Source organism: Hyalella azteca, unplaced genomic scaffold (assembly GCF_000764305.2).
Source record: "Hyalella azteca isolate HAZT.00-mixed unplaced genomic scaffold, Hazt_2.0.2 contig5438, whole genome shotgun sequence".
Classification (NCBI taxonomy): domain Eukaryota; kingdom Metazoa; phylum Arthropoda; class Malacostraca; order Amphipoda; family Hyalellidae; genus Hyalella; species Hyalella azteca.
The window spans coordinates 538,953-563,740 of record NW_025935628.1 but is presented as its reverse complement, the minus strand read 5'-3'; the positions used below and the strand labels follow the sequence as shown (position 1 = coordinate 563,740).

Sequence of the window (24,788 nt, the reverse complement as noted above, 5' to 3'; positions counted from 1 at the left end):
AACTACCCTCACTCACAACTACCCTCACTCACAACTACCCTCACTCACAACTACCCTCACTCACAACTACCCTCACTCACAACTACCCTTATTTGAGTAGTTACTCCCAATTTTGGGGGTTACCCTTATGTTTAATAGGTCAAATAATAACATTAAGTAGGATTAAATGATAACATTATTTGACCCTACTAAAAATCTTTGGTATGGTAGCACCCCAAACGTCAATATTCAACCATTAATGGTATGTGCATCTTGTCATCCCATTGTCCGTATGTCAAGTTTAGGAAGTCATCACTCATGGTCACGCTGATGCGCCGCCTTCAACGTCCACCGTCATCAACATGTTCCTAAATCAAGAACAATTCCCATGAAGATCTTTCGATCTCTTACAACAGATTTCTTTCACTAACGCGAATCTCCCTCACTCCTCTTCTGATCACTTGTTCAATTTCATTTTTCATAGCCTAAGTCTATTTTTAGCGCATTTTCTCATTTAAGGAAAAAGTGCACTATTGTGCTCGCCATGTCCGTCCGTCCGCCTGTCTGTCTGTCTGTCCGTCTGTCCGTGACCTCAAGTTTTCGTCGACGAGAAAATGCGCTCTCTGTCACTCACTGCAGTGAGTACTGAGTTATATTTTTTTAATATATGTACATATCTGGCCTACTTTGATTTCTTCCGTTCCCAGTCTTTATAAAAGTTCATCACTAATAGTCTGAGCTTTACCACACATTCAAATCCCTATTCCCTTACACCCGTTTCCCAAATCTTCTTAATTCATTCACTTGTAATCCTAATCAGAACCTCAGTCACTCCCAATCCCCACCCCCTGCCACGGTCTCCCAAATCTACTGCACCATCCCGCACATCTGTCGAGCCTGGCTGCCCCGAGAAGCTTTGCTCATTAGCCGTAATGGTAATAAATAGACGGGAATAAATGCTTGAGCTGTTAAGTTTTATGATGCAAGCAAGTGTTGAATGGCTACCAAGTGCTCAGCAAGACGCTTTATGGCCGATGTCTGCACAGCCTATTAGTGAGATGCGTCATCTTTGATGGCACCTGCCATCGTTTAATGTCCAAAGGATTTGCAAAGTCAATGTTCGAAAGGCTTTTTAGCGCATTTTCTCATTTATGGAATAAATGCACTATTGTGCTCGTCATGTCCGTCTGTCTGTCCATCCATGACTTCACGTTTTCGTCGACGAGAAAATGCGTTCTCTAGCTGTCACTCACGGCAGTGAGTACTGAGTTATACATTTTTAGTAAAGCTTCATAGGCTTGAAAAGAACGTTTTTAGCAAGATTCCAAAATGAATCGGCATAGGACATCTGAAGTAAATCTGCATGGGGCTTCCAAAGAAAATCTGAATGGGGCTTCTCAAGTAAATCTGTATGGGGCTCCATAAGTAAATCTGTACGGGGCTTTCAAAGTAAATCTGCATGGGGATTATAAATTAACCGCTAGCCACAGTATGAGTATGTTGATTATTCCACTGATGTTAGATTGCACTACCAAGATCTTTGTAACATTCGCCTTTTTGTGCACCATATTTGGATCATTATTCACGTAACAATTACGCTAAGCGTAATTACCAAGGAAGGTAAATTTACCATCAGTGGACAAATAGCTACCGTGACTTCATTGTTTCCCCGATGGTTTCTTACTCGTAACCTGATGAAATATTTTGCTGTTCGACCGTTTCGACTCATTTTGCTTGGTTCGCTGACTCACTATTTAGAGCCCGTTTGTCCGCTGTTTGAACCAGAGTTTGCGTGTTTGCTCGACTGTTTGACCGTTTCGGCTCACTCAGTTTTGCTCACTGACTCACTATTTAGAGTCCGTTTGTCCGCTGTTTGATCCAGTGTTTGCTCGGCTGTTCGGCCGTTTCGGCTCACTCTGTTTGGCTCACTGACTCACTATTTACAGCCCGTTTGTCCGCTATTTGACCCGGTGTTGGCTCGACTGTTTGACCGTTTAGACTCACTCTGCTTGGCTCGCTGACTCACTATTTAGAGCCCGTTTGTCCGCTGTTTGACCCAGTGTTTGCGTGTTTGCTCGGCTGTTTGGCTGTTATACTCATTAGAGGTGAGAGCGCACGGCGGCGCCATGACTTAGCTGCGTTCATTTGCACGCCTCGGAGGAAGGCCGCGCCAATTATTTCTTTGCAGGCCTATTTGCATGGCCGAGGGGGAAGGGGGTGGAGGAAGAAGTGTGAGGGGAGGGTGAATGAAAGGAGGGGGTCAGGTGAGGGGGGTGTTCTGGTCTGGAGTGATTAGGAATGCGGAATGGAAACTTGGTTCCGCCTGACCGAATTTATTTGAGTATAAAGAAGAATGAATGATGTATGGTGCGAACTCGGTTCTTACATGTTAGAAGACTAGGGAATATAGCTTTCATCTCAGAATGTATGTGAATGTGAAGGTACATAATCAGAACCTCAATTAATCGTGTATGAGAGCATTCTATTTTTTTGGCCTAAATAGGCTTTGAAATTCCTCTGATTTTTTACCATGAAGTGAACTGGCAGAACGAACGTCAAATAATTCATTCATGTAATATTATTGAATTAATTTCTAATATTGTCGTTAAAATACCCTAATGAAGAATTCTTCGAATGTAAACATTCGTCAACGTGAATTTTATTGAAAATCTCAGGGGGATCAAAGATGGTCGAGGCATGGCCGATTAAATCGCCCGTCTCGGACTCGATTATATTTTTCGTACGGCATAGAACATGGGAAATTAAACAATCATTCGATCTGAACATCATTTTTTTATGCGTAAATGTGTTCTTTAAAACTTTTGTAGTCTCATTCATGCCTTAACAATGAATGTACTTGAATAGTGATCATTGTAAATCGTATTAATGTGTTTCTTCGGTCTTTATTTGTGATTGTATGAATATTTTCTAGTCTGTGCTGAATATACACGACTGATATACAAGATGCATTTGACATAAGTTGGTATATGTGACAGAAGTAGGTATATGTGATACATTCATGCCATCTTGACGTCCTAATTTGTGTGAGTGACGTCATTCTCGACGGCTGAGCCAACATGGCCGCCCGAAGACCGAACCAATATTCAATCAAATTAGAGCGCTGGGGCGGTCAAGTAATTGGTCTTGGTCCGGCCATGGAGGGCATAATTAGTTGTCCGCCGAATTGTCTCGTTTGTTGTCGTAAATCGGATTATCGGGGGAGAGGAGCCCCCTTTAACGATTGCTACCCGGGGAGCAGCGACGTGGCAAGAATCAATCACGAGTTAGGCCCGGTTGGCGTGGCGGAGAAGTGATCACTCGTCGTCGCTCACCAATCAAGGCTCCAAACGGCGAGCCAAGGCATGGCGGTGAAGTGATCGCCAAGTAAGGAGTGCGCCAACATTCTCATTAATTAGATTTGATGTTTGAGCAAAAGAAGAGCGATACACTCGGAGAATTGGAGTGCAACGATGATTTATGGACGCTGAGCGATGAATTACGACTCGAGATGGCCAAATTAGGACATGTAGCGAGCGCCACGACCAATTGGCCTCCGCGGGGCTTGCCAAAAACGGCGTCTTTTGGGCCATTGCGAGCAGCTCTTTCTTGCGCTGTTATTAGTGCTGCTCTTTCTTGCGCTGTTATTAGTGCTGCTCTTTCTTGCGCTGTTATTAGTGCTGCTCTTTCTTGTGCTGTTATTAGTGCTGATCTTTCATGCGCTCATATTAGTTCTGATCTTTCTTGCGCTGTTATTAGTGCTGCTCTTCCTTGCGCTGTTATTAGTGCTGCTCTTTCTTTCGCTGTTATTGGTGCGGCTCTTTCTTGCGCTTGCTGATCTGTCATGAGCTCATATTAGTGCATGCTGCTCTTTCTTGCGCTCACATTTAGTGCTGCTCTTTCCTTTTCATACATTAATGCGGCTTTTTTATCGCTGATATTAGTGGTGATTTTTCTCGCGCGCATATTAGTGTTGTTCTTTTTTACCCTCACACTAATGCTGCTCTCTCTCTCTCGTGCTCATATAAGTGATGCTCTTCATGCGCTCTCATTAGTGCTGCTTTTTATAGCTCACATTAGTGTTGCTTTTTCTTGCTCATTCATTAGTGCTTATTTTTATTGAGCTCACATCAGTGCTAATCTTTCTTGTGCTCTCATTAGTGCTGCTCTTCTTTAACTATGATTGTTGCTTTATCAGGTGCACGTATTGTGCTGCTTTTTCTCACGCTCATATTAGCGATGCTCATTCTTGCGCTCACATTCGCGATTTTTTTTTGCGCTACTAGTGATGCTCTTTCTTGCGCTCATATTAGATATACTCTTTCTTTCGCTCATATTAGCGATGCTCTCTCTGACGCTATTATATAGTGCTGCTCTTCTTACTACGAGTGATCACTTCATCATTTGAATTACTTAGACGAAATTTCGATTAAAATAATGTTTAATATTGCCCATTAAAAGTGCGTGTAGTCGGCCTAAGAAACTACACATATGGACTGACTGACTTTACGCTCGTAAAACTCATGGCTTCTGTCATTCAGTGTTGAGTCATCGAATACTGTATCTATCATCAGTATCAACATCGCACGACTGCGATATCTGCTCTATCATCAGTATCAACATCGCACGACTGCGATATCTGCTCTATCATCGGTATCAACATCGCACGACTGCGATATCTGCTCTATCATCGGTATCAACATCGCACGACTGCGATATCTGCTCTATCATCGGTATCAACATCGCACGACTGCGATATCTGCTCTATCATCAGTATCAACATCGCACGACTGCGATATCTGCTATATCATCGGTATCAACATATCGCACGACTGCGATCTCCGCTGTAATATCATTATAAATATTTAACAACTGTGAACTCTGACATATCATTATTATCGACATATATTTTCATTATTATCATTATTATTATTTCGTAGTTATCTTCCTTATATGGGCAATGATTGAGACACGGAGGTGCTTGCAACATATATACATTTTCATATATATACATAACTTATATACATTTACATATTATACACTTGATCATTAAGCAAGACATTTACATCAGTTATTTTTGTTCCATTGCACGAACTGTTGTTATCTTAGATGAATGTAATGTTATTATGTCCGTTAAATTTAAAGCATTTAGAACTGACTTGTATTATCGGATGATAGCTGTACATCGTGTATGTGTAAGAACTATGAATGTTGAAAGTATTTCTGCCGACTGAAGTTTATTTATTTATTATATGAAATCATGTTTTTAAATCAGATTTATTATATGAAATAATAGTGAAATAAAATGAAAGATAATCTCAGCGTTATATGAAAAAATAGTGATTAGTATTGGCTGCAGGCGAGTCATGCTGAGTATTGGCTGCAGGCGAGTCATGCTGAGTATTGGCTGCAGGCGAGCCATGCCGAGTATTGGCTGCAGTATCGAATCGTACACGAATGTCTATAACAAATCGTACACGAATCTCTATATCAAATCGTAGACGAATGTCTACATCAAATCGTGCACGAATGTCAACATCAAATCGTACACGAATGTCTATATCAAATCGTACACGAATATCTACATAAAATCGCACACGAATGTCTATAATAAATCGTACACGAATATCTACATAAAATCGCACGCGAATGTCTATAACAAATCGTACACGAATGTCTATAACAAATCGTACGCGAATATCTACATAAAATCGTACACGAATGTCTATATCAAATCGTACACGAATGTCTATCTCAAATCGTTCACGAACGTCTATCCCAAATCGTACACGAATATATACAGAAATCTTACTCAAGTGTCTACATCAAATAGTTCACAAATGTCTAAAGTAACTCGTTAAGATAAATAATAACAAATGTCTGCAGCAAAGCGTACAGAAACGTTGAACTGATGAAGCGTGTAATGCCATTCAACGAGCAAGCTTTAATGTAATCAACTAACTCAATGAAACTAACAACACTCCCAACATCCACACACCATACGTTCACACTACACACGTTCACACTTCAGACCTCCACACAGCCCCCCCCCCCTTGACAACCTGAATGGTCTAAACGAAGGCTCGTTAATCAGACCTCGCCTCAGTTAAGTATCGATGTATCAATCGATAAGTAGGTGACTGATTACTAACAGGATTGAGAAAACATTGTTTATTTTGTAACCATATTAATATTTTTGGGTAATAAAATAATTACGTTAATAAGTGGAATACATTCAAAGGTACCATATATAGTAGGCTCTACTTATGGCTTGACTCTTCAGTGGAAACCACATGCATATGAATGTCGCAGCGCCTTACTGAATTTTGTCTAAGTTGCTGAATTGTCAAGCTTCTTTGGTTAGCAGTCGAGTTAGGATAAATAGTTATATTTCAACAGAGATTTATCGCACATTATGCAAGATTTCATATAATAGTTCCCTCAGGCAGGCTTGCATTTACATTTGATAAATTAGTTAATTGACTAACATTCCGTGCATTAGTCTATACGTAATGAGTTTCTCCTTGCAAAAATTCAAGCTCGTCTAAATCCATAAAATGTTAACAAATATTATGCATGATTCGCTTATCCCTAACAATGAACAGCACCATGCTTGCACATGCATCACAATGATGCAATGATGCACAATGATAACAGTGATATTCAGGTGTCAGAATTGATTATACGCCGCTTGATTTTTACAAGACGAAACGTTTAGTTACTGCAATAGTTGCCTTTACATTGAAATCTGGTAAGGATACCGCTAATTGATCAGTGACAGGAAACTATTTATACCCGAGAACTTTCTCGCATTCGGCGGAATGATCTGACGGTTTTTAGTTTTTAGTTTTTAGTTTTTAGTTTTTAGTTTTTAGTTTTTAGTTTTTAGTTTTTAGTTTTTAGTTTTTAGTTTTTAGTTTTTAGTTTTTGACGATCTATGATCTGACGATACGCGAATGATCTGACGAATGATCTGAAGATCCGCCCTTACGCTTCTGCATTTAAGGGCGGTGGACAATGATGGCGGTGCATCAGCGTGACCATAAACAAGGACATCCCTACTTGACATAAGGACATGGCGCTTAGCGACCCATATTAATCAGAGTGTGTCATCACGCGTCATTGGCTGCGGTGACGCTAATTAAAGTTCGTCATCACGCGTCATTGGCTGCGGTGACGCGCACAATGAACGGCTAGCGAGGTGAGACAAATGACGCACGCATCGCTGCCTGCGTCACTCCATTCACCCCATTCATCAGCACTCAATGAATTACTCCCAGTTTTCATTCACTGGAAGTGGCCACCATTCCAGTCGCTTCGCTGCACATGAATTACACAATCAGTTATATAAATCAATATTGTAAACACTTTACAATAGATCTTTGTGAAAAAAGTGCAAAAAACTTCCAGTCCTTTACTGAGGTATCAAAAAATTTTAATTTAGAAAAACATAAAATGTTAATTTGTAACGACCGTAAGTTATGATGCCCTATGATCACAAATTATGCTACGTTTATGAAATTGATCGTAATTGAGTCCTACAATTATCGTAAGTTATAAGTTCATTTACGATGATCGTAGATTTCGCAATGAATGTAAGTTATAAGATCGTCGTAAGTTCTACGATGGTCCTAACTCCTACGATGCAAGTAGGTTACTTCATAACAGAAAAAAACTTAGCTCTGTTCGATTATTTTTGGAATCTTTCGAGCGGGATTGCGTCTTACGACACGTGCGTTACACGACGCACGTGTCCGTAGACTTGCGCAAGTTGCGTAAAAAACGCACGCAAAATACGTCACAAAAAGCGCGCACGATGAGTCACAAAACGCATGCAAGATGCGTCATAAAACGCGTGCAAGATGCGTCACAAAACGCATGCAAGATGCGTCACATAACGCATGCAAGATGCGTCATAAAACGCATGCAAAATGCGTCACAAAATGCTTGCAAGATGCGTCACAAAACGCATGCAAGATGCGTTACAAAACGCATGCAAGATGCGTCATAAAACGCGTGCAAGATGCGTCACGAAACGCATCCAAGATGCGTCACAAAACGATGCAAGATGCGTTACAAAACGCATGCAAGATGCGTCACAAAACGCGTGCAAGATGCGTCACAAAATGCATGCAAGATGCGTCACAAAACGATGTAAGATCCGTCACAAAACGATGTAAGATCCGTCACAAAACGCGTGCAAGATGCGTCACAAAACCCAAGCACAATGCGTCACATAGCGCATGCAAGATGCGTCACCAAATGCATGCAATATGCGTCACAAAACGCATGCAAAATGCGTCACAAAACGCATACAAGATGCGTCACAAAATGCATGCAAGATGCGTCACAAAATGCATGCAAGATGCGTCACAAAACGCATGCAAAATGCGTCACAAAATGCATGCAAGATGCGTCACAAAACGCATGCAAAATGCGTCACAAAACGCATACAAGATGCGTCACAAAACGCGTACAAGATGCGTCACAAAATGCATGCAAGATGCGTCACAAAATGCATGCAAGATGCGTCACAAAATGCATGCAAGATGCGTCACAAAACGCGTACAAGATGCGTCATAAAACGCGTGCAAGATGCGTCACAAAACGCATGCAAAATGCGTCATAAAACGCAAGCACGATGCGTCACAAAACGCACACAAGATGGATCTCAAGACGCACGGAACAAATATATTATCAATTATTGTCATAAATAATTTGTTACAAAATATTGTTGTTACAATAAATATACTTGGCATTACTCACCCTACAGGACCATCAATATGTTATAAATTACCGCTCCTCAAGCACCATACAGAAAAAAACTATGGTTTTCCTAGAGGTAAATATTGGCTATAGACTCGGTGACTCTAAAGCGCACATTTTGGCCCGCTTATAGACATAAATCAGGCAAGCGGCAGCTTGTGTTGTCACTCTTTATATGAATGCAGCACTAATTTATATGGCTCGTATCGCCCTAATGGATACCATGCCATTATAGCATCACCATCCACACTGGCCTGAAGCACATCTCATTGTGCACCAGTCATTGTTTCGTCTATAGAAGCGATGGTGACTGCCGCTATTGTGACGTCTATAGATCCTATCATCCGGCCTTTTGAGAGCCGCTTAGCCGTTAAATCGGTGCTCTTGTGCCCAGATCTCCACTCTTGTGCTCAGATCTGCTTTGAGAGCGGCTCTCATGCACTCTATTAAGGCACACTTCCAGCACATCAGTTGATTTTACCTCGAATTTGCCAGCAGTTATTTACTTTTCTGAAACAGACTGAAATAGAGTATTTTCTTACGTTACCATTGCTGAATTTTATTAAAAATATTGCGCACTGAGTAAATGTTAGAGGATTGATTTAACTTTGCATTGCTTAATTATTATATACTGGCAGGCTAGTCAGGCGTTGACAGGAAACGATAATCAACGCAAATTTGGAATCCCCGTTATCCGGATTCCCGTCAATCCCGTTATTATTAATAATATTTAATCCAATGAGTGATAATTAGAGAAAACCCATTCAAACACGCATTTTACACAGACCATAGAAGTATCATTTCACCTCAGGTCTAAATTTGAAAAAAAAATAATTTCATATTTAATATTACATGTGCATTTAAAAATTCAAATAACAAGTTTGCTGTCTCTGTTTTCGGCAAAAAATTTTATTTTCAGGAAATATCCCGACATGATAACTATCCTGGCCAGGCTTCAAACAGACAGAGACAACAAACTTTAATGACATTTGTGTATATTATTTTTTTACGTCACCATATACTTTTCATATAGAATTTTTAAATCCGATGAATTTAAATTGCAAGTGAATGCTGCGTTGCATTAAGTCAAACTCGTATTTGTCTAAACTTCAATAAACAATTACTCCTCAGATAAGCTTATAATTATCTTAGATATAATGAAATAATTTCTCTTTAGACAAACTGGACATTATCTCAGATTCAATAAATATTTCCAACTCGGAAAAAATCGCTGTTATCTTAGTTAGATTCAATTAATAATTCCTCGTAACTTAATTATCTTACATCCAATAAATAAAAACTCAGGGTTTAAAATGTTCACAATCTCGGCAGTAAATGTGTGAGTGTGTAGATGTGTTTTTATACGAGTTGATCGTATATAAACGTTTGTTTATAAACGAGTTAATCGTATATAAACGTTTGTTTATATATGAGTTAATCGTATATAAACGTTTGTTTATATACGAGTTAATCGTATATAAACATTTGTTTATATACGAGTTAATCGTATATAAACGCTTGTTTATATACGAGTTAGTGTAGGTCAATTTCACTCAGTACATGAATGCATTGTAGCCTACTCATTAAAGAGCCTCGAGCGCCGAGCTCTAACGAGCTGCACTCTAATTAGGTGACAGGCTCACTTAATTGCCTCATTAGTCTGAGCTCTTCTCGCCCCACCGTAATTGCCAGCGCTAACTATCAATACAGACATCAGGCCAATTAACAAGAACTTAATTCAATCTTGGCTTCGACAATCTCGTATCAAACGACAATCTCGTTTGCGAGTCGAGCTTAGGATTATGATATATCGTGTTGATTTGTGCGCTCGTTACGATGAATCTGTGATGGCCTTGGTCAGTGTTGGATGACTCAGACACGTTGGCAACACGTCACTGAAGATTGAAAACTTGGTCAGTGTTGACTGACTCAGGCACGTTGGCAACATGTCACTGGGGACTGGCGGTGTGATCAGTGTTGAGACTCAGACACGTTGACAACACGTCACTGAAGATTGAAAACTTGGTCAGTGTTGAATGATTCAGACACGTTGGCAACACGTCACTGAAGATTGAAAACTTGGTCAGTGTTGAATGACTCAGACACGTTGGCAACACGTAGCTCAAACCTGACTCTAATTAATTTTACCAAATTATTTTCTAATTATGATAGATTATATAATTAACATTTATGTCTGTCAGGAAGTCAGTGAGGATGTCTCCTCTGTGAATTTAATCAATTTATACGAGCGTCACTGTGATGTCCATCGAATAGATGGCTCCGTCATAAGCAAAACAACTTGAAAGAAATACGCAAAATAACGAAGACTGTAGATTGTCCAACCAAAGAACATACTTACGCACACAACTTACGACCAGCACACAACTTACGACCAGCACACAACTTACGACCAGCACACAACTTACGACCAGCACACAACTTGCGACCAGCACACAATTAACTTACGACCAGCACACAACTTACGAACAGCACACAACTTACGACCAGCACACAACTTACGACAGCCCACAACTTACGACCAGCACGCAACTTACGACCAGCACACAACTTACGACCAGCACACAACTTACGACGTCGTAAGCGGTTGTGCGCGCGACTGAGCGCCGCTAATTCAGTTACGGCCGCGGCCGCCAGCCGTGCCATGTTTGCGCTCCTAACATCGACATTTGTGCTGATCCCGTTACATCTTAATCCTGCTCCCCTTCCTTCCCACCTCTCTCTTCCTCTCCTCTTTTCCTCTGATTTAATTCCCTTTCTTTATACCTCTTACTCACTTTTTCACCGGCTCCCTTTCACACACTGCTTTGTCCCACCCTTCATTCCCGACTTTCCACCTCCTCCTGGTATCATTCCTAACTGATGTTCTTGTCATTCTTTTATATTTCCTCGCCCTTTTATTACATCTCTCCGCTGCTTGTGTACGATCTCTAAATTCCCCATATAACTTCTCTCCGCTGCTTGTATACGATCTCTTCATTCCCCATATAATGTCTCTCCGCTGCTTGTATAAGATCTCTTCATTCCCCATATAACGTCTCTCCGCTGCGTGAATATTATCTCTAATTCCCCATATAACATCTTTTCGTTGCTGGTATACGATATCTTCATTCCCCATATAATATCTCTTCGTAGTTTGCATAATTTCTTTCCATTAACATATAACATCTTTTCGTTGAAAATTTTTCTGCATTGTTAATATAACATGACTTGATTCCTCTTACATCTTCTCTTCGTTCTTTTCATAACATCACGTCATTGTTCTTATATAGCCTATATTCATTCCTCATATAACATCCCTTCATTCCTTTTGTAACATCGTTTCATTATTCACATAAAATATCCCTTCATTGCTCTCAAACATTTCTTCATTCCTTCTTGAATCTTCCATCCATACTTTACTTTTTTCCATTTATTTTTCCATTTACTTTCTCCCATTTTGTACACATGAAATTGCTGATACTATCGATATACTAATACTACTAATACTAATTGATATACTATAATACTATAACTCCCCTTCCCATCGCTGAAAATCGCGATCAAGAATAGCGAACTGAAATGGAATTAATTGACGGTTGTTATTTCTATATCCTTTTCAGCTCTTCATTATAATTTTTCTTCATGCCATCACAAGTTCTTTGATGATCGTTAGTAACACAACCATCACAAGTTTGCTGACGAATCTAATTTCATAGAGCAATTATAAATTATTTGATGATCTATATTTCCACTTTTCAGATAGTGAGGTTTGTGAGAACGATTAATCTTTTGATCATAATATTCCAGATTAAGTGGGGCTCATGTTAACAGTGCACTTCACTATTCACAATAGTGGAGTTATTGAGACGAATATCATTTCATTGGGAATTAGTTTTGTATTAATTCTGGCTTAAGTTCCAAGAAAATAAAATCCCTTTACCAACCAACCTGTTATTACATCAAACTCTTTTTAATTTTAATTCAATTTTTTTTAACTCTACAAAATTCATTAATGTGTATTGCATGTGATGTTCAAATTTCACTCATTGATCTAGCCTTGTATTTCGAAATTAAATAAATATTTCGAATAAAATTTCAGTCTTCATTATCAAATTCTAAGAACTTGTCAATTTCACCCGTAAATCCATTATTCGTCTCGCTTAATACTCAGATGTTCCATACTACTACACAAGCTAAAGTTTCAGTAGTATAGTTAGCGCATCCTTTTCCGCCCTCCTGAATCGTCCTGCGCACCATCCTCCGCACCATCCTCCGCACCATCCTCCGCACCATCCTCCCCAAGTCCTCCCCAAGTCCTCCCCAAGTCCTCTATTGCCCGGCCACCCCCGTCAGGAGTAACCCTGGACTGTCCTCCCCCTCCTCCCGGCATCCCCATAAGCCATCTTCCCCCCGCCAGAGGTTACTCCCTCTGTCCTCCCCCCGGCAAGGGTTACTTCCCCCATCCTCCTCCTCCCGCCCAATGGGCAGCCCCCCACCTCCCTCAATAGCCTCCCCCCCCTCCCACCAGGGGCTGCATAGGCCACCTTGTTTAGGCCGCTCGTAAGTCAGGCGCGGCAGAAGGCGAGCAAACAGTTAAAAATCAGCGGCAATATCTCAGCGCCGCGACGCGCGCATCTGCCCAACATTGCGCAAATTTGCTGACGTCAATTGAGGGTCGAACTGGCGACGTGCTGATGTTGGGGTCATGAGACGTGGTGCTGACGTTGGGGTCATGAGACGTGGTGCTGACGTTGGGGTCATGAGACATGGTGCTGACGTTGGGGTCATGAGACATGGTGCTGACGTTGGGGTCATGAGACGTGGCGCTGACGCGTTGGGGTCATGAGACGTGGTGCTGACGTTAGGGTCATGAGACGTGGTGCTGACGTTGGGGTCATGAGACGTGGTGCTGACGTTGGGGTCATGAGACGTGGTGCTGACGTTGGGGACATGAGACGTGGTGCTGACGTTGGGGTCATGAGACGTGGTGCTGATGTTGGGGTCATGAGACGTGGTACTGACGTTGGGGTCATGAGACGTGGTACTGACGTTGGGGTCATGAGACGTGGTGCTGACGTTAGGGTCATGAGACGTGGTGTTGACGCTGGGGTCATGAGACGTGGTGCTGACGTTGGGGTCATGAGACGTGGTGCTGACGTTGGGGTCATGAGATGTGGTGCTGACGTTGGGGTCATGAGACATGGTGCTGACGTTGGGGTCATGAGACGTGGAGCTGACGTTGGGGTCATGAGACGTGGAGCTGGTTTTAGGGTCTAAAGAACCTAACCTAACCTAACCTAACCTGACCTGACCTAACCTAACCTAAGGCTGACGCTATGATAATCTACACGAAGTGGTTAAAATCAACGTCTTCCAATCAGAACCTAATTTTCATCAACTAGTTTATGAGCCCGAAGTAATTGAAATAATTTCCTTCAAAGTGCATATTAAGAAGCGCACGCTGACAAAATCATAAATAAGCTCGCACCAAGAACGACAACATCGTCGCAAACAGCCAACAACGACACCGAAATAACGATCGTCATCGCCGATATCGCCAGTCGTCGCTGCCGTCAAACGATCGGAAAGTTACGCTAGCGCGGCTATAACGACTGCGATTTCGCAACGGGCCATTCGGCCGCGTTTGCTGTTGGGCCATTTCTGGGCCTAAGATGTGGCTCTTTGCCGGGCCTATAACATCCTTTGAGAGACGTGTGATTGGGCCCCGTAAATCTTTGAGCTGAACAAACATCAGCTTTTGCCGAACGCTAACGATACGCCGCCATTGCCATCGAGTTTGTCTGCAACTTCTGGTTGACGCTCGATTCGCCGGCGGCCGACGAGCGGCCGGCGCTAACGCGGCCCTAATTTTCATGAGAGTCCTATTGTGCTGTTAAGCCTCCATTGGCAACGGAGGTACTTATTCGGAACGAGAGAAATTTGCACTTATTCTTTCCGTATGCTTTGAAATGCTCTGATATTCCCTCAATTGGAGACTGAAATCTTTACAAATCTGACTTGAAAATGTTAAGCAACGATGCAGTTGTACAGATTTTTTGGACGAAGACCGTGTAGTGTCATTGTTCTCTCAAGTACAGGATCATAATTAATAAGATAGAGATACGGAATTTTTATGGGTTCAGATGTCCGTTTCCTTGCAAACCAACTAGAACTGAAACCTTCTACTCCATCATTAAAGTTATATATAGCTTCTGCAACATCCGACTGCCTTTTCCAATATCTTTCTATAACCCGACGTTCACATACGAGTATTAAATTTCCATGCTTCACATTCTTTCATCGAAGATTAAACTCGAGCAAAAGTTTCGTTGATAACGATGACTTTTCAGTGTAATTCAGGTCGGCAATAAGCATTAAGATTGCCGGAATAAATTTTTTATCTTCACATATTTGAACTTATTTACAATTTTTGTTTTCCATCTATCATAAGGTATTCCAATACATTATTCACTTTATAAATGTTCCTATTTATCTTATGGAGTGACTGGTGTGGATAAGAGTGCCAATTATGGCTTAAATTAATTAGCCTTTGGCTTGCCATATGCCACGGCGAGGCGACAATTTGGCGTGACGTTGGCTCTGGTTACTCAGCTGTCGCGTGTGTCCTAATCTCGCTCAATTATGTTTCGCACGCGGCATTATGGTACATTTTTAAACATTTTCTTGCACTCCTTGGAACATTAGGGTAATTTTTAAGAGGTTTTAAATTTTTATAATATTTAGTTTGCTTATAATTTTTGAAAACGTTTATACCTCCTATACTCCTTGAGGGCTTATGAACGTTTTTTTCAGGTCCTCAATTATAGTTTGGAATAAGAAAATATAAATACCGTTCTCAAAATTTACTCTGGATGAATCCTCTTTTTTTGCGCTAATTGAATAAATTTTTTTACTAATTGCGACCTTTTAACACGATTTAAGTTCGAACAATGTTTGTGTTATGTCATTTTTTCTTGACTTTTAAAATCCCAGCGTACAAGGCATATTTTATACATTATCAATTGCACCTACATCCTTCTAAACAATTGGATAAAGAATATCTTGAGTTTCATTATAATACATATGCATGCAAGTTATTATTTTCAATAGAACCTTCGCTTGCCAATTCATCTGCCTCATTTGGTCGTCACGGAAATGGCAATTGTAACATATTGGCCTCGCGTGACGCTATTAGAGTGACGTTACGAAGTCAGCCATATCGTTGGCTACCCTCTGGTGGCCATCTGTTCCCTCACATTACCCTCGGTCGGCTTCCCTCAGTCGGCACTGCTTAACGCTCTGTCAACAAAAATGTACGTCACATCAATAGTCACGGCGCCGAACCTGTTACCCCTGAGCGTGACAAAGAGAGTGAGGATACCGAAGCATGTGGTTACTGTTACCTTAGGGTGAGGTTACAGTTACCGTAGCGTGAGGTTACGGTTACCGTAGCGTGAGGTTACGGTTACCGTAGCGTGAGGTTACAGTTACCGTAGCGTGAGGTTACAGATACCGTAGCGTGAGGATACGGTTACCGTAGCGTGAGGTTACAGTTACCGTAGCGTGAGGTTACGGTTACCGTAGCGTGTGGTTACAGTTACCGTAGCGTGTGGTTACAGTTACCGTGGTTACAGTTACCGTAGCGTGAGGTTACAGTTACCGTAGCGTGTGGTTACAGTTACCGTAGCGTGAGGTTACAGTCACCGTAGCGTGGTTGCAGTTACCGTAGCGTGAGGTTACAGTTACCGAAGCATGTGGTTACTGTTACCGTAGCGTGAGGTTACGGTTACCGTATTGAGTTTATTGCCTTAGCGTCACCATAATAAAGCGGTATTGATTTTAGCGGCTATTGGATATTCTACGCGTGTTGTATACGTAAAGAATAAATGTATAGATGAAAGAACATTAGTATTGTGTGGATTAACGTAGCATAGATGTAGGATTACGTTCATAAATCTGCATTTGCATCACATTTTGTAGGCGCAACCTTGTACACTGAACATAAATGCTGGGGAGGCTCAGGGTGTTCATTGTTTATCATTGTTACTCATTATTTCTTTATTATTATAATTAAAGAAATGACTAGCGCTTTAATTACTATGAAACTCCTCTAGATGGAAACGATCACGACATCAGTTCATAATTAATTATTGTCCGAAGATTCAATTAGTTATTATGTTTTTATAACATTTTAAAGCTATTGATAACATTTGAATGAAGTAAGATTATCCAGAAATTAGCATCCGATAAGTCAACCTCATCACCATTAATCAACTCACCATCACAAGCCTCACCATAGGCCACATCACCATCAAATGATTCACCATTAAATGACTCACCATCACAAGCCTCACCATAGGCCACATCACCATCAAACTATTACCATCACAAGCTTCACCATAGGCACATCACCATCAAACTACTCATCATCACCAGCATCACCATGAGCCACATCACCATCAAACTATTACCATCACAAGCTTCACCATAGGCCACATCACCATCAAACGACTCACCATCACCAGCATCACCATCTCAGTGATTGTGGCAGAGGAGCAATCAAGCGTAATTGCGTCCATGATTGGCAAGGGATAGACGGGATATGGGCTGTCTCTTATACACATCTAGATGTGTATAAGAGACAGATATTATCGTTATCCATGTCATCGTTTTTATTATGGTTTTTGAAGGCAATATTGTCTACAAAATTTCGACTGCTCGATGATGCTGTTAAGCGAGAAAAGACTGTGAGCTACAATCACGTTACAGGCAGGGCTTAGATTTAATGGAACGCCTTTAGAAATTATAGCCTAATTTATCAGGATCTCAAATGGAGTAAACTAAAGTGAGGCATTATTAATGAACACGTTTGATAGGATCAGATCACACTTTTATAGGCTGAAAGTTTTCTGGCTGCTTTAAGACTGAAAAAACAAATTTTAAAGACTTTGAAAGCAATTCTTGATTGAATATCCTGATCTAAAAACCTCTCCAAATTTCCCTCCAAATATCTGCCCAATTTCCCTGCCGAGGACAAGAGCCAGCGGGCGTTTTCCCCTCTCGCAGACACAGAACAACACCCCTCAGAGGGCCGTCATTATCTTGCTCGCTCCACGCTTTCCCCCCACGGATTTTTCTTTCGCAACTCAATATCGAGTTCTTTTTTGTCAGGGCTCAACGAGCGGCTAAGTTTTACCTTTCGAAGAAGAAGCGAGGAAATTTCCGCTGCCTCCGGTGAAAAATATGGAATTTTAGACGATCTCTTGTTTGCTTCAGGTTATTCTTTTATTATATATAATTAGATATAATACATAATTAAAGAGTAATTAAATTATGTTAGTCCAAATGATGTAAAATGAGATAATGCTAACTAATCATACATCGAAAATAATACGGTCGGTAGATACGGTCAAAAAAAGTGACACGACGGTGGTTCAGGGCTGTAATTCTGGTGAGTGNTTGATGAGGCCTGTTGTTGAGGCCTGTTGATGAGGCCTGTTGATGAGGTCTGTTGATGAGGCCTGTTGATGAGGCCTGTTGATGAGGCCTGTTGTTGAGGCCTGTTATTGAGGCCTGTTGTTGAGGCCTGTTGATGAGGCCTGTTGAAGAGGCCTGTTGATGAGGCCTGTTGATGAAGTCTCTGTTGACGTGGCCTGTTGACGTGGCATGTTGACGTGGCATGTTGATGAGGCCTCATCAACATGATCTCCCTGAGGTCACTCAACCCAATTGTAAATCAGAGCCTCATTTGTGAGTCAGTTACAACCTTAATTATCTCATTAATATTATTTAATTATGGGGCGCTGAAAACCTTAATTACTGCATTAACTTCAATTACATTAACTTCAATTACGTTAATTTAATTAGGCAGAGCACCGGCCTTCCATAAACCACCATGCGATGGCTGTACGATGGACAGCGATTTTGCCTGTTAATTTTTGTCTGTTAAATTCTCATCATCTCATTATGACTCTCATTACTGAACTATTGTTACTCTAATTGCCACTCAAATTATAATTCATAAAATTACTTATATTTAAAATTTTACTATACTTCTTGATATGACTCTTATTAAAATTCATATTAGGACTCTTATTTTAACTCGGAACTTTTAAGTTAATTAGAACTTATCGGCTTTTGTCTCCAGTAGCGTGGTTCTAAATGACAAATGGCATTTAAATACTGAACCTTCTATTATTAGAATCCATTTTTATAATCTTCATCCACCACCGCCATACTTATCCTTCAAATCCTTAGTTTTCTTATAATACATTGATCTTCAATATTAATATTATTCTTTAATATATTATTATTACTGTTTTACTGATATTTTTCTCTTCACATTCATACTCATTGAAATTCTAAACACTATCACTAACATCACCGTTATGATCGTAGTTTATAAATCCACTATGACACTAGTGTCCGAGAGTAGGTCGCGGAAACAAGTCCTAATGTGTTTACCAACAGACCTAGTTAGCTATTGAGTCCACGAGTCAACATCTGATAGACACGTGATAGATCACGCGATCAAGACCGCAGTAGTGGGCGGAAGCGAACGTTATAAAAGGGCTAGCAACCTAAAGCAAAGCCCCCAGTAGCTGATGAGCACTCCGTGTTATATTGCTACGTGTTATAAATACAAAATCGTACAAAAAAATAGATTCAAGTCTATCGAGCGTTTAATTGTAGCAAAATTATTAGTTAAATGGTCATTTGCTACATTGATTATGCGGTAAAGGTTTGATACCTTCCCGAGACTCATCTAATATTTGCGAATCATAAGCACTGCTACCTGTGGATGTACAACAGTAGTATAAATACGATTACTCAACTTTCAGTCCGGCGACCCTATTAGATGCCTTGACAGTTTCTGTTGTTTATGCCGTCTCTTCTTTTCACATGCTCATCTTGCACAGCATGTTGTTGAACTCAATTTGAGGTGCTGTATGCGTTCACCCGCTGTAGCTGTTGTAGAAATGTTGCTCTATATGATGTGAAGTTTTAGCTTTTTGTTGTTGATTCCTTTGCTGACTGCCATCGACAGTCGTAGCCATCTTCGCTGCCACCTTCTTACGACACCGCTGGCTTGTTGTAGGACGCTTGTATAGGCGCCCTCAGCTGATGCCGGCCCTTGTAATCGCTCTCGTAGACGCTCTCGTAGACGCTCTCGTAGACGTTCTCGTAGACGCTCTCGTAGACGCTCTTGGCTCTGCATGTTGTATCGGATTCAGAGAACGCAGAAAAATGCGTGGACGCTTCAAATTACTCTGCGTCAGTTGTAGGCTCGAAAGTCTTGACGTTGCAGGTTAACTAAGACGCGCCAGACAAAACATGAATATTCTCATCGTTTTCGGCTGCAGAAATTAGTAGATGAATGTCTTCTTGGTCTCTTCTTCAGACGTTTAAATGAGTTAAACATCGCAGAAACAATCCGTTGAAAGGCTTGGTCGCACGAAAATCACTATGCGACAGTGTTGCTATAATCACAAACACTTCAAAAGTCTTTCACTTCACCACCGTATTTAAAGTCTCACAATTATAGTCAAGCAGTCGAGTTTCACTTTTAAGAAAACACGGCTGTTATCACTTAGTTCGGGCGCCACTGTCACAGGTTGTAAATTAACTACAAACTATGATATTGAGCTCTTGTTATATTAAGCTCTACCTGAGGATCGGGTTTCGTTGACTAAGGTAGTGAGGGATAAGTAAGACACACAAGTCCAGATAACGTATCTTGTATACGGGGTGGTTATACAGAGTTGCGATACAGAAGAATAAGCTTCGGCATCGACCGTCAGGTCGGAGAACTCAAGCTACACGCTACATCGCGGAGTGCTCATCAGCTACTGGGGGCTTTGCTTTAGGTTGCTAGCCCTTTTATAACGTTCGCTTCCGCCCACTACTGCGGTCTTGATCGCGTGATCTATCACGTGTCTATCAGATGTTGACTCGTGGACTCAATAGCTAACTAGGTCTGTTGGTAAACACATTAGGACTTGTTTCCGCGACCTACTCTCGGACACTAGCATCACCATTATCATCATTATTGTTACTGTTTTACTGATATTTTTCTCTTTACATTCATACTCATTGAAATTCTAAAAACTATTACTAACATCACCATTATCATCGTAGTTTACAAATCCATTATTACTATACATCACCATGATCATCATTATATTTTATTTTGTAACTGTTTTAGTGATATTTTTCTTCTCACATTCATACTCGTTGAAATTATAAAAACTATTACTAACATCACCATTATCATCGTAGTTAACAAATCCACTATCACTAACATCGCCATTAACATCGTAGTTTATAATTTCCCTATTACTAGCATCACCATAATCATCGTAGTTTAAAAATCCACTATCACTAGCATAACCATTATGATCGTAGTCTACAAATACACTTCTACTAACATCACTATTATCATCGTAGTTTAAAAATCCACTATTCGTAACATCACCATTATAACCGTAGTCTACAAATACATTTTTACTAACATCACCATCCTCATAGTAGTTTACAAACCCACTATTATACTAGCATCACCATGATCATCATGATCATCATTGTATTCACCCACCCCCTCTCCCCCATTGCAGTGGGCCAACACCCGCTCCTGGGCAAGACCCGGCGCCCCCGGACGGCGTTCACGTCCCAGCAGTTGCTGGAGCTTGAGAAGCATTTCAGGGAGAACAAGTATTTGTCCCGACCCAAGCGCTTCGAGGTCGCCACGAGCCTCATGCTTACCGAGACCCAGGTGACACGTGGGACACTTGGGGAGGGTAATGAGACACATTAAGGGAAGGATAGTGGGACACTTGGGAACGGTAGTAAGACACTTTAAGAGATGGGTCTTGGGACACCGTAAAGGGGTGGATAGTGAGACACCTTAAGGGAAGGGTAATGGGACACTTGGGGAGGGTAGTGAGACACCTTAAGAGAAGGGTAGTGGGACACTTGGGACGGTAGTAAGACACTTTAAGAGAATGTTCTTGGGACACTTTAAAGGGGTGGGTTGTGAGATCCCTTAAGGGAAGGGTAGTGGGACACTTGGGGACGGTAGTAAGACACTTTAACACGTTGACTACGAACATTAACACGACCACTAAATGTATTTCTCCAGGACGTAGTGGTTCATAATTCGGGTTACCTAAAATTGACCAAATCCGAGAACAAAAAATATAACTCAGTACTCACTGCAGTGAGTGACAGAGAGCGCTTTTTCTCGCCGACGAAAACTTGAGGTCACGGACGGACGGACAGACGAACGGACAGACAGACAGACGGACATGGCGAGCACAATAGTGCATTTTTTCCATAAATGAGAAAATGCGCTAAAAAGGCCAAAAAAGGCCGATAACTCCAAATATACTAGTTTATTTGCAGGTTCCACTATGAAAATTCCATTTAATTTCTTTTTGAAGTATTCAAAATTTAATTAGGAAGTACCCCTATCATAAATTTTAGATGGCCAACGCAATTGAGAAAAAGGAAATCACGGAATTTGTCCGGAAAAATAGCCGTCTGGCAACCCTGTTTAAAAACAGTACAAAGAATGAAATAATAGTACAAGATGAAGCAATCGTAGTCAACGTGTTAAGAGAAGGGTAGTGTACTGTAGGACGTGACAACAAGTATAAGATACTTGGGCAACATTGATGGGTTTAATAACTCATGCGAGGGTAGGTCAGGGGATACTTTGAGGGGTGCTGGATCTCTGGAGGGGAAGTATATTGAGCACTTTCTTTGTAATTCGTATGGAAGCGTCTGAACTATCGAATACAATTTAACAATATAATTCATCCATATAAAAATTGATTTCGTAGTGCACAAATTAAAAGTGATTTCATTTTCCATTATTTCCTCGACTTACGTAGTCCTGTCTGCCGTGACAGGTCAAGATTTGGTTCCAGAACCGGCGCATGAAATGGAAGCGCAGCAAGAAGCCTTCAGGCGCCGAGAAGAAGGAAACCTCCAAGAAGGATTGCTGCTCTACCACCAACTCCTCCAAGACAAACAACAGAAGCTGTACGCCGTCACCGTCACCGTCGTTTGACGACGCAAACTCGTCGTCCCTCGTCGTGGCAGACGCGAGTCACGCAGAATGTCTCTCCGACGATTCCGACGAAGAGGAGATCGACGTGCAGCACGAAGATGACGCGGCTGGTGGAGGCGACGATGGGGAGACGAAGTTAGAAATAAACGAGGTTAGTTTACCGTCAACCCTGGCGTGTATTAGCGTGAGTTCTGTGGATGGGGGAGCTTTGACCCCCAGCTTGGTGTTCGGGGTGAGAAACCACCTAGGGGGATCGCTCAACATGATGCATAACATCAACATCATTGGATCGCTTGGTGGTGGTAACAACCCTGTCAGTTTACCACACCACAACCGAGATGAGGACCAGCCATTTCACACCCATCCCACCACGGTTGACTTGCACAACACCAGCGTATCTATGGCGTCACAAAATGGCTTGATTCAAAGTCCCCTAATGACACAGTCTTCTCAATTGGTCCACTCATCCAGTCCAGCGTTTCCTCCACAAACACAAATCGTTCAAACTTGTCATGCATCCGCAACTCAAACATCTCCTCCCATCCTCGCCTCAAACATCGCTCTATCTCAGGCCCAACATACCTTGCTGGCTAACAACATATCCCCCATACAATCCCCACAAGCGGGTTTGATTCTCCCCTCTGGGGTTGTGATACCTTGTGATCCCAGAAACCAGACCGAGGAGGTCATGCGTCCTTCCTCAGATTCGCTTTGCTCGCCGGATTCTTCAACAGTCAACCTCAAAAAAAGCCATCGGAAATCATTCAAAAGTCCTGGTCTCAAAACAGGAGGCAATGGGGCGGTCAACAGCCTTGTCAATAAGGGGGCGATGGACTCTCCATGCTTAGGGGGCAAAACTAGCGGCATGACGCAAGTTATCTGCAACAACAACGTAAATAGAAGTGACGTCACTACGTTGGTCACTAACGGACAGGACGCTGAGACGTTGTACAGACCGTACGTCGCCTAACCTTGCAGTACTTAAAGTCCTATGAATAATTCATACTTTAATTTATTTTCAACCGTAAATTCGTTATATATCACGCTACGCAATTTTGGCCCAAACGCAAACCTCCAAGTGTATACGCTTTGAAAATAGCTTGGCATGAGACTTTTTTAAGTTTCTGATTTAAACGCAAAACTTTCAATTGTTGTTCCACGTACCTAGTTAGGTTACATTACAGTGCACGTAGCACGTGAACTAATGCCCAACGTACGAAAAAATTCAACTGCATTTCGAAATTATTTGAATAATTCAATTATTTTATTTTAGAGTTACTTTAAAAACATGTAACCTGTTATTATCCGATTAATTCAATGGAAAAAATTAAAAATGTTGAAAATATTTCCGTAAATGAATCTAATGAATGAAGAGGCATTTTAATGGAATTAAATTTCATTTATATTTAAGATATTTACGTCCATTATTCTTTTATAAAATTCTCGAATGAAAAGTTTGCCAATTCTTTTTTTAGTGAAGGATAATATATTGGGCATTATATCAGAAGTAGTGGCTGGTAGCCGAATTATGGCCGACGATGGCACGGCGACATTCATCATTGATTCATTATCCGCAGTTCAGGAAGAAGAAAGTAAGAAAATTTTCTGTTCTTACCCCGAGAAAGTATATTTTCCTAAATGATATCAGCGTAGTTTTAATTTGTGCAATAATGATGATGCAGTGTCGGATTTATGCATGTTATTGTTTATTCTCAAAAGAGAATCAGAAAACAGAGAAGCAAGATGCATGCATTCACCTGATAATTTGATGAAAATAAAAATTCACTTAACCGGATGAAGGACTGGAAAACGTGAAGCCGTGAATACGTTGAGCTATTAAAATTCCAATTTGTCGCATTTTATATAAAAGTGTTTTTCATAATTATAATGCAAATTGAGACACGCGTCACAGATCACATTCAGAAAGACAATATGGCACTCCAGTCTCCGGGCTTTTCCAAATTTGTTGATGACT

General features: G+C 41.1%; 1 protein-coding gene across 1 annotated transcript in view; it reads left to right on the top strand.

Moving 5' to 3' along the window:
• LOC125177892 (homeobox protein Hox-A3-like) overlaps positions 1–24,003 on the top strand; it is a gene marked incomplete at its 5' end in the record, with an annotated part of 49,224 nt that extends 25,221 nt beyond the window's left edge. The window contains 2 exon segments of the mRNA XM_047880485.1: positions 21,357–21,514; positions 22,653–24,003. Of these exon segments, the coding sequence (XP_047736441.1) occupies positions 21,357–21,514; positions 22,653–23,783 (1,289 nt within the window). The 3' untranslated portion in view covers positions 23,784–24,003.
• Positions 24,004–24,788: the final 785 nt, after the last annotated feature.